Source organism: Danio rerio, chromosome 17 (assembly GCF_052040795.2).
Source record: "Danio rerio strain M-AB ecotype USA chromosome 17, GRCz13ab, whole genome shotgun sequence".
NCBI lineage: Eukaryota > Metazoa > Chordata > Actinopteri > Cypriniformes > Danionidae > Danio > Danio rerio.
Window position 1 is genome coordinate 38,900,001 of NC_141037.1, and position 12,212 is coordinate 38,912,212.

Here is a 12,212-nt window from a genome sequence, read left to right on the forward strand (position 1 = left end):
ATTTAATTACCCTGGACTTCAAATGCCGCTGCCAGTGACTTATCTGGTTTCAGTAAAAAAAAATGCATTTGTGTTTGAGAGATTAGCAGTCTTAAGGCATGAGTAAATATATTTTTCTGAATTTTCCTTTTTGGTGTGAATGAACTCTCTTTAAGTTAGGATTTACATTTATCATTTCATTTTACTTTATTTTTAGGCTTAATGACAAAACAAAGAAGAAAAGCCTAACATCATTTGAAAGGGACACTTTTCTGTCCAACCTAACGGGCCAGCTAGACTACAATGGCTTTAATAAAGCCGATATGATCATTGAAGCCGTTTTTGAGGACCTGAGCATCAAACACAAAGTCCTAAAAGAAGTCGAAGCAGTGAGTTTATATCAGGCAAGATGGAGATTTTAAATTCTCCTAAATACAAAAGATTTGATCATGTCATATTTTCCCATGCAGGTGATTCCCCCACATTGCATATTTGCTACCAACACATCTGCTTTACCAATCAAAGATATTGCAGCTGTGAGCAAGCGACCTGATAAGGTAAGAATCTTTATATTCCTGACCGTATATGTTCGAAAGTCTGAGATGATCTTAAAATTCACTCTTTTACTGTTTTGTTGCAGGTTGTCGGAATGCACTACTTTTCTCCAGTGGACAAGATGCAGCTGCTGGAGATCATCACCACTGATAAAACCTCCAAGGACACAACGGCCTCAGCAGTGGCGGTCGGCCTGAAGCAGGGCAAAGTCATCATTGTTGTTGGGGTGAGACATTTCATACATTCCTCAATCTGTTAGTCCAAAATGTGTGCTTTATGGATTAGTCTTACTAAATGATTTGGGAAAACTAATTAAAGTGTTTGTTCAGGATGGACCAGGATTCTACACCACCAGATGTTTAGCTCCCATGTTGGCAGAGGCAGTGCGTATATTGCAGGTTTGTCTATTTCCTTCTGACTTATTTCTTCAATCAGGTCTGTTGTAAAAGTGTCATCATCGGCCACTTTATTAGGTACACTTGTTCAGCTGCGTATGTATGCAAATATCTTAACATGGCAGTAGCTCTATACATTTTGGATAATTAAGGTCTGCGCAAGCATCAGAATGAGGAAGAAATGTAACTTAAATGACTTTTAAAAATGGTACGGTTGATATATCAGGCTTAAAATATTCAGAAACCGTGCTGATCAACTGGAATTTTTTATGCGCATCCATCTCTAGGCTTTAAAGAGGATGGTAAGAAAAGGTGAAGAAGGAAAAAACTATATAGTGAGGCAGTTTTGTGGGTGGAAAAAACCCTGCTGTTTCCAGAGGAGAATTTCTACATGCTCACACCAACTCAAATTACAGCAGACTTCTGCAGAAGAGCATCTCTAAATAATACACAACACATCTAACCTTGAAGCAGATGAGCTGCAGCAGAAGAAGAGCAGCACACTGGTTACACTCCTGTCATACAAGAACAGCAAACTGAGCATACTAATTACGTGAGCTCACCAAAACTAGACAAAAGAAGAATGAAAAAGGGCTTTCTGGTTTAATGAGTGTATCAATGACTCAGGCTACTGCTGATGTAATGCTATGAGGGAGATTTTCTTTGCACACCTACTACCTGAGTGTTGTTGCTGACCATGTCAATCTCTTTATGACCAAAATGTATCTATCCTGGAATGCTACTTATAGCAGGATATGTCATGACAAAGCTCAAAATCTCACAGTGATTTATTTAAAATGACTCTAAACTGAAAAGGCCACTGCAGTCACCAGATGTCAATACAGTAGATGCACCCAAATTAATCTGCAGCAACTTATGGGCTCCATTATGTCTGTTTTTAGCATCTTGTTGAATCTAAGCCAACAGTGGTACCAATCAGGTTCTAGCAAAGTGTACCTAATAAAGTGGCCTATGACTATATATATATATATATATATATATATATATATATATATATATATATAAACAAAGCTGTGGTTGACATTCTTCATCATTATGCACTTGTACTCTACTAACAGGAAGGCACTGATCCCAAGAAACTGGATTCCCTGACCACAGGCTTTGGCTTCCCTGTTGGCGCAGCTACTTTGGCTGATGAAGTGGGCATTGATGTGGCAGCTCATGTGGCGGAAGACCTCGGCAAGGCTTTCGGTTCCAGATTTGGAGGGGGAAATGTTGAGTTTTTGAAGTCTATGGTGGAGAAAGGATTCAAAGGTACGTTCTGAATTGTGTTTTTTTTTTTATGCAAAAGCTTGGACTATGACCAGCAGGTTGCGTTTAAAAGATGCCAAATAGAGTCAAAACATTGGTGTCTTGGATAAAAACGACTAAATTTGGAGTGTCAGGGAAAGACGTCTAACAATATTTCAAAATTAAGCTAGTCATCAAATAGACAGACTTCACGTGTGGTCGTTTATTTTTGTCTATTTGATGACTTATTTGGCACATATTATTTCAAAGTAGACTTGACTTGATTCTTGTATACAGGTGCAAATCATGCACACTCACATTTGAAGAGGGCACAATATTTTAAAGCTAGATTTGATCACGTGATTTTAACCAGATGTTGTATTAGACATGTAAGGTCCACCCAGTTGGCCTAATGAAGGTGTCCACTGGTGGATGAAGGGTTACCTTCATCCATTGGTTCATTTCCAATGTCTGACATTTTTGAGTATTTCCGACTCAATATGGAGCGCATCCGTGTTCCCTCAACATCTCTAATAAACAAAGAATAATTGACTTACCACAACAGCTGAAGAAAGAAATAAGATCCAAACCTCTTGCTTGTTGTAAATCCATATTGTGCTGAATAGTTGGAACTCCCCTGGGTTGGGAGATCATGGAGGCCGGTCACCACTGTAAAGTCTATCCAGTTGGCCCAAAGAAGATGTCCATTAGTGGAGGAAGGGTCACTGTGTGTTTGGCGTTTCCAATGCACAATGTTGAATTATTTAAATTTAGTTTATATCTGACTCCAATTTTCATATGAAGTATTTAAGAATATTAATACATTTATCTTTTGTTTGATCTGACTCCAGTCATAAAACATTAAGAATATTATATCGATTTATAATTTAGATGAATATTTGAACCTTAGTCTTTACTCGTAACTATTAGATTTGTTCATTCAGGTGCTCATGTTGCTCAGAGAAATTGCCTTGGCCGATGGCGTCCCTCATGGTCTTGTCTGTCTTGATTATTAAACAGAGGTGATTTGACTAATACTTATAGATGGCCGCTTCTATGCTTGCTCATTCTAAAGTATTTTTGATTAGTCCCCTAAGATGTACACCCTTGAGTTAAAGGTAATCTTATTTTTTAATCAGAGGTCATGGCCATTATTATAAATGTAACCGACTACTGTTCTCTATAATAATTTTGGTTTAGCCAAGCTCATGGTCTCCCATGTACACTTAATTTAGAACACTAGTTTTAAACAAGGGTCAGGCACTCTCTCTAGGTTAGTCCTGCAACACCTCATTGCCCTAAATTTAAATAATTCCTTTTACACCCAAGTACACTTGAATCAATATCAAGAGTCAGGCGGATCTCTAAAATACAGTGTGCCCAATGCTCCCAATACAAGATTAACACATGATTTTTTGCTTAAATGTGAAGACCTCACTCAGTGTTTGTTCTGCAAAATTCCTATTGCTATAAAACACATTCTATTGGACTGTTCTGCTTTTAATGCCTGCAGAAGGCTTTTTTTTATTAAATTAACTCACTCCAGGAGATTTTCAGCAGTTTCACCTGGAAAAATGTGAGGATTTTTATTTTTTTTTATCATGTATTGACGTTTATTTATGTTTTCATCTGTTTTGGTTTTTTAATTGTATATTTGTTGATGCAATGCTTTTGCCATGAAAGTAGCCTTTGTTGCTGATATGGCATAATTAAAAATATATATTATATGATATGAAGAGGCAACATAATCCGCTTATTAATTGTAATGTCACGCGAATTGGCTTCTGGATTTAATCGATATCCAACTGTATGGGGATACACATGTAATGGTAATATTAAAGCGCTTTGTAAACATTTATTACTTTTGAAAATCGCAATGTATAATCCATGCCTAATATCAGATAGCCAGCAAGTAATTAATTTTTATAAATTCTTAGAATTTTAGTATTTGTGATGCAGTAAGTGCAGGGACTGTTGTGTTCACCATGGTTTTATATAAAATTCACTTTAATGTGTGAAATGACTAAAAAGTGGTCATAAATATTTTCTCTATTCAAATGAGTAGCGACTTTGACCCGGAAACAGTATTTCATACGTCACAACCTTACAAGTGGATTTTTCTCTCACCGATGATATTATTAACTATGTTTACCAACCTTTAAAGCTTATTTTTTTGCTTTTAACAGAGAGGGCGTTAAACCAGGCTACAATGTTAAAAGGGCAGGCTTCTCAATATCAAAACTTAAAATTTTTTTCAACAAACTCAATCACTACTGAGCCTTTAAAAACATTCTTTGAGTGTTTATGAAAAGAGAATTGAAAGTCCATTTCCACACCTAAATATTCAAAAGAACTCACCTGTTCAACTTCCTTCCATTAATAAGCAAAGGGTGACAAAAATTTAGCATTTTGTTTGTCCCACAACACATTTCTTTCATCTCACTAATGTTAAGCTGCCAGGAATTCTCTTTTGTCCAACTTGTAATAAAATTGACAAAAGTTTTGTAATTATCCAATAACTGCGTATTCTTTACACATCCCACCAATGTCGTATCATTAGTAGTATATTCAATGCCACAACATAATTTATAAAGTTGTGAGTTTTCAAAATTAAATGTGATCAAGGATCTTTAGTAAGACAAAAACAATGATGGAGCTGCATCACAATGGGTGATTAAAATCTATATTTTCAACAAATACAATCATATCTGTGGATTAAGCATTCCACAAGGAGGATATTTTACTGTGCATGTGTTAAAGTATATCGTGGGTTTAAGTCTATCCTTTATTGACTTGTCTTTCATATACAGTTGAATTCAGAATTATTAGTCCTCGTTTATTTTTTTCCCACTTTTTGTTTAATGGAGCGAAGATTTTGTCAACAAATTTTTAAATATGATAGTTTTAGTAACTCATTTCTAATAACTGATTTATTTTATCTTTGCCCTGATGACAGTAAATAATATTTGACTAGATATTTTTAAGACACTTCTATTCAGCGTAAAGTGACATTTAAAGGTTTAACTAGGTTAATCAGGCATGTTAGGGTAATTAGGCAAGTCATTGTATAACGATGGTTTGTTCTGTACACTATCAAAAAAATATTTAGCTTAATGGGGCTAATTATTTTGACCTTAAAATGTTTTTTTTTTAAATTAAAAACCGCTTCTATTCTAGCCAAAATACAAAAAATAAGACTTTCTCCAGAAGAAAAAATATTATCAGACATACTGTGAAAATGTCCTTGCTTTGTTGAACATAATTTAAGAAATATAAAAAAAAAATCAAAGGGGGTTTAATAATTCTGACTTCAACTGTATGCAATATTGTGTCTCTGCTGATTAAAGTCTTCACTTTGGGCTTTAGTATAACTGCCATTTAAATATTTTTGTTTTCTTATTTCATCGCTAGGCCGTAAATCAGGCAAAGGCTGCTATGTTTACCAGCCTGGGCTCAAACGCAGAGACGTGAACACTGAAGCTCTGGAGATTCTGGAAGCATACAAGCTGACCCCAAACGCTGCAATGTAAGTTGTTCCGGCTCGTTAGAATAGAAGTATTTTCCTTAACTTTTAATAGGACAAATCCAGTGTTTATTTTGTTGTAGGATATTTAATTTGTACTCGATCCTCATCATCTTCTGTCTGTGTATCTCCACGCAGATCTTCAGACTCGGATATTCAGTACCGGTTGGTGTCCCGTTTTGTGAATGAAGCCGTTCTGTGTCTGCAAGAGGGAATCCTTGCCAATCCGGTGGAAGGTGACATTGGTGCCGTTTTCGGTCTCGGCTTTCCACCCTGCCTTGGAGGTGAGGCATTAAGTCTTGTTGTTATTTTATTTTTGAAGGTTCCTGTCAGGATCAACAATTATTCCAAGACTCAGGAAGATTCATTTTCTGAGATTTTAATGTTCTTGCAGCAAGGGAACAAAACTGAAGAAACACAAAAGGTCCATTCTGGTTGCTCAAAAGGCAGTCCTCTGAGGCCAGTTTTTAAACTGGCATACAAACAGATGATGAAGCATTGTCTTTAATCGTTGGTCTAAACCAGTGGTCAACAAACTTGTTCCTGGAGGGCCAGTGTCTTGCAGATTTTAGCTCCAACCCTAATCAAACACACTTGAACAAGCTAATCAAGGTCCTATTAGGTATACTTGAAACACCCAGGCAGGTGTGTTGAGGCAAGTTGGAGCTAAACCCTGCAGGCACACTGGCCCTCCAGGACCGAGATTGGTGACCTCTGGTCTAAACAGTTTGATTGGTAGAATCTTACTGATCATTTAATCAAATCATTGTCAACACAATGTTCCTGCAACTAGAACATTCCAACCATTCAACTGATTGAAAACTACAGTTGAGCATGTGATTATATCAAGATGCACTTACATTTATAACATTAACTTTGGGTTTCTTTAAAGGTATACATATATAAAAATAAAATATGGAAATTAATCAAATTTAATTTATCTAACAGGTACTATTAAATTATTATTACTTTTTAAATTCTATTAATACTTGATCTTTTCTGAACACTATTTAAAGTCATAGTTCAACCAAAAATTTTAATTCTGCTATTTAAAAACTTAACTTTGACTCAATACAAACCAGTTGTCACATGTATGTAGAATTATTTTTGTTCTGTTAATAAAGACAAAAGAAGATATTCTGAAGAATGTTGTAAATCTTTAACCATTGACTATCATAGTAGGGAGAACAAATACTTTAGAAGTCAGCGGTTGAAATTTTAATGATTTAGGAATGTCCATTTTTTTTATTGTTTATTGTAGAAACTGTTTAATTTGTATTAGGTCAATATTACTTTCATAAAAAAAATAGCAGGATGGTTTTTCATGGAAATAGATACAAATATTATTGCCAACTTTTCCACCATTTAAAAAAATAAAATTACAATTTAAGGTGCGGTAGGTGATCTGCCAAAATGCTAACCGGTTAGCATAATAGCTTTGAAAAACAGCATCTTCCCTGCCATCTAAAGCCACACCTCCTTAACCACGCACACCTTAAAGATGACAGCAGACAACTCCCTAATAGTTCATGTCATTCGCCAGCTAGAAATGTAGTTAGTGGTTGGCTGGTGACGTGCAGGAATTACACATTACTGAGCCACACTTGTATGCTATTTTAGAGCCAATATTCAGAGTAGCGTGGAAAACAGTATAGGGAGCGTGTCAGTGGTGTGTTGTTAGTGTTCAAAAATGAACCAATGTGATTATAAAACCAACTTCAGCTCAGTAAAGCAGGCTAGGCAGTATAGCGCTGTTTACTTATTGTTTATTTTGTTGTTAAACTAAATAAAAATCTACATTATCGATGCTGTCAAAGGTCCCTTATGAAATAGAAAATAGTCACATCAATCTTTCACTGAAAGGTTTCTGTGGCTGAACAACACTTTGGTGCATATAACCCATTCATAACAACACAATCTACATCAACTTTGGGGGGCTAAAAGAGTTTTAGCTCAGAACATTACCTGCCTAACAGAATTACTTCAGCCATGTTGTCATTCTTCCTCCAGCGTGCAAAATTAACTCAAATATTGATTCAGGATTTTAAAAAGTTTTGATTGAGCATTTGATTTTACTGCTGTGATCTCATGTGTCTCGTATGCACATGATCGCGTGGCGCATATGCGCGGGCAAATGTTTCAACCAGTTCAACAAAACATGAAGAGTTCAGGTAAAAAAGTTAAATTTTTCTCAGCCTCCAATATTTTTGTCCAGTTATTTCTCTGTGAAGGCAATGCAAATATTGTATTTTTGCCATAAAATTGGATTTACTGAACATTCACACAAAAGCTTGTAAAAAATAAAAACTTTATATGAAAATTTCAAATGTCATTTAAAGGTTTTTGCAACTGAACTCTTCTAATGTTTATGAAGACAATCACATACAGCACTTTAAAACACACACAAATAAATACATTTTAAATAAATGACCAATTAAAAGCAGCATGAGTGGTCTTAAATGAACCTAAAAGAGCATATGTCACTCCGCTACTCATCCGTTTGCACTGGCTGCCAGTTGCTGCACGCATCAAATTCGAAGCTCTGATGTTTGCTTACAAAGCGATTTCTGGCTGCGCCCCTTCTTATCTGCACTCACTTCTACAGATTTATAGGCCCTCCAGAAACTTGCGTTCTGTGAATGAACGTCGCCTCGTGGTTCCATCCCAAAGAGGGAAGAAAACGCTTTCCCGAACATTCCTGCTCAATCTGCCCAGTTGGTGAAATGAACTACCTAACTGCAGGCCCGGATTAAGAACTCAGGGGCCCCTGGGCACATTATCTTGTAAGGCCCCCTACCTGGCCGCACCCCTATAGTTGAATTTAAAAAATAAGAATAATATAATAATTTTTAAATAAAATGAATCTATAATTTGTTGCCCACATATTTAAATAAATGATATATAGTACATATGTATTTATAGTCTACAAAGATTTTAATTATTTTTCAAAGCATTAAATAAAAATACTAATAAAACTATATATATATATATATATATATATATATATATATATATATATATATATATATATATATATAATTTTTTTTTTTTTTAATGGTATTTTAATGTATTGCTTTTACAAACTTATAAAGCATATTATTGCCATGGCATATAACGCACAATGCTTCTCCAATCCAGTTCTATGAATCTGAGTCTTTCATAATACAAACACTGATTTACTGTCTCTCTCCTCCTCTCCCTATATTTTCTCTACTCTTCTCGTGATGAAGACTTCATTATAAACCTAAAAGTCTCTGAAATCACAGACACTATACCTCTGCTCTCCCGTCTCTCTCCTCTTCTGGGCCTTTCTCTCTCTCTCTCCCTCTCTCTCTCCTTTTCTGACTGTCTCTCACACGATGAATCCAGTCCGCGCTGCGTTGCCGTTAGCCTCCTTCGCCTGGTTAATGCTAGCTTCTCATCATTTAAAGTTACCATAACGTCTTCTTCTGTACCCTCATTCTCCTGATCATGGGTCTGTTTAAAGATGGTGTGTATGGAAAATGCCTCAATAAAGATTCCTCCTCTCCTCTTTCTCTCGCGTTTGCTAAATCCACTTGTCCACTCATTTTTGATCTATGACAGATATAACGTTACACTAAAGTCCGCTCAGTTTAGTGCGGGTTACTACAAAACTGACGTTTCCGCGCTTGACCAATTACAGCATTCTGTTTAGTTAAAGAAAGAAGGCAATTTAAATATAATAATAATATTAATATGTGATCGCAATTTTTTTGCTCAGAGGAAATACAGTTGTCTGAGCAATATAGTTTTTGCCGAAAAGGAGGCACCTATAATAAGGCTAAACGTTATTAAATACCCACGAGACATTTGTGACTATCACATTTGCATTATTTTTTAAAAATGTTTCTTTCCTGTTTCTTTCCTCTTATTTCCAATCTGATATGTAATGGGGAGAAAAAAAAAGTAGCACGAGTTCAGCTGATGGTTGATTCGAACCGAGTTGATGATCAAACGCGTCAAAAGATGAGGCTGTGCGCCTTACAAGGTGCACCACTGCGGCTGTAATGCTGCACAGCTCTTTACTCATCTTGTCTCTATCAATCAGGCATTGATGGGTGTAAACCCTGAATAGCTTATTCCAACTAGATTCGCTATTTGCAATTAGCCTCAAAAGACACTCCGAAATTGTCTTTTTTTTCTCCCCCCTCTGCCAACATGGGCCTGTGCCCATAAGGCCCATTGGTTAATCCGGCCCTGCCTAACTGCATCAGAATGGCAGAGTCACTCACTGTCTTCAAAAAACGACTTAAAACTCAACTATTTAGTCCCTACTTTCCTTACTAATCTGCAATTCCCTCTCTGACTTCTCCACTAACTACATAAAAAAAAAATTACAACTGTTTTGCTTCTTACACTTTCTTTGTATACCTGAAACTTGCCTATAGCACTTATTCATTGTTGCTTTTATAGTTGTGTAAATTGCTTCCTTGTGCTCATTTGTAAGTCGCTTTGGATAAAAGCGTCTGCTAAATGACTAAATGTAAATAATAATGATGAAAAAAAGGGAAAATAACAAAATTTATAAATTAATATAAATGGAAATCTTTCAATTTTGTTTAATTCATGTATAGTTTTCCGTCATTCCCTCATTGTTGTTTCTATATTTGTAGGCCCCTTCAGGTTTGTGGACAGCTTTGGTGCAGACAAATTGGTGGAGAAGATGCGGAGGTTTGAGGAGGTTTTCGGGAACCAGTTTACCCCTTGTCAGCTGCTGCTGGATCACGCCAGGGATCCAAGCAAGAAGTTTCATAAGTGACCTTGAATATAAAATGTGCCATTATCATTATTACTACTTCATAGAAGTTTCAGAGATTTACATGAATAACTAAGCAATCGCATACTTATCGTGCACTTAAAGCAAGAGCACAGAATGTGAAGAGCCTTTATGTTCCTTAAAAAAAGGAAATTAGGTATGAAATATCACGTCTCCCCATAAAATGTCATGTGCTTGACTAATATTCAGGTAGACTTGGCCAAATGAGAGCCTTTTACTGATTTAGCTTTTGTATATTAATGAAATTATTAGGTGAAATTGTTTTGTAATGGTTGTGTACGAATGAGATGTACAGGCAGAGACATCAGGCGCGTTCCAGCACGTCCCGGATGCCCATCAAAACTACATTGTTTTCTAGTCCAAAAGCACTTCCAGGTCTGTAAAATAATTTTCAATTTCAGTGAGCTTCGGCACTTGTGCTCAGTTTCTCTCTGGACATAGAAAGTGGCCTCAAAAAAGACAATTAAGGAATTCATCTGTGAATTAAATTAAATGTTAAAAGAACTTTCATGATGTGTGTTTATTTTTTTATTTTATATGGTGACTTTTAAAGGATTTTGATCATATTTACTGATAGGATAAGTAATTATGATTCATATATTAACTACCTACTGTAGTGAACACGACTTGAAGACATTTTATAATGACAAAATTAGATGCTCTGCTAAATTTTCTTCTTTTTTGATGAATGTTAAAATGTAAAATCTGAAATTAGGCTGTAAGGTATGGTTATAGGATAATTAAAACTATCAACTAATAATTCTGACATCAACCGTGTGTTATATATATATATATATACGCACTCACACACGCACGCACACACACACACACACACAAATGTATACATATACACATATATACATTATTATTAGCCCCTATAAGCTAATTTTTTTCGATAGTCTGCAGAACAAACCATCATTATACAATAACTTGCCTAATTACCCTAACCTGCATAGTTCACCTTATTAATCTAATTAAGCCTTTAAATGTCACTTTCAGCTGTACAGAAGTGTCTTGAAAAATATCGAGTAAAATATTATTTACTATCATCATGGCAAAGATAAAATAAATCAGTTATTAGAAATAGGTTTTTATTATTATGCTACTACTACTATTATTACTACTGCTACTACTAAACTATTATGCTTAGAAATGTGCTGAAACAATCTTCCCTCCATTAAACAAATTGGGGAAAAAAATAAACAGGGGCGCTAATAAGTCAGGGGGGCTAATTATATATATATCATTATATATATATATATATATATATATCATTATATATATATATATATATATATATATATATATATATATATATATATATATATATATATATATATATATATATATAATCAAATTATATGTATATATCATTCATTTTATATATATATATATATATATATATATATATATATATATATATCATTCATTTTATATATATATATATATATATATATATATATATATATATATATATATATATCATTCATTTTATATATATATATATATATATATATATATATATATATATATATATATATATATATATATATATATATATATATATCATATATTATATATATATCATCCAACCAAATGCAAACATCCGGGCCGAGAGCGCGCACCAAAGCCCCGCCCCTCAGGTCCCGCTCTCTCTCTATCCCTTCTTCCCTTCATGTGTATTTACGTGAGCAGAATCCCGCCACCCGGA

General features: G+C 34.9%; 1 protein-coding gene across 1 annotated transcript in view; it reads left to right on the forward strand.

Moving 5' to 3' along the window:
• Positions 1-11,005, forward strand: part of hadhab (hydroxyacyl-CoA dehydrogenase trifunctional multienzyme complex subunit alpha b) — a 21,279-nt gene extending 10,274 nt beyond the window's left edge. The window contains 8 exon segments of the mRNA NM_001089437.1: positions 197-368; positions 450-536; positions 620-760; positions 864-932; positions 2,009-2,204; positions 5,592-5,706; positions 5,842-5,987; positions 10,338-11,005. Coding sequence (NP_001082906.1) covers positions 197-368; positions 450-536; positions 620-760; positions 864-932; positions 2,009-2,204; positions 5,592-5,706; positions 5,842-5,987; positions 10,338-10,483 — 1,072 coding nt within the window. The 3' untranslated portion in view covers positions 10,484-11,005.
• Positions 11,006-12,212: the final 1,207 nt, after the last annotated feature.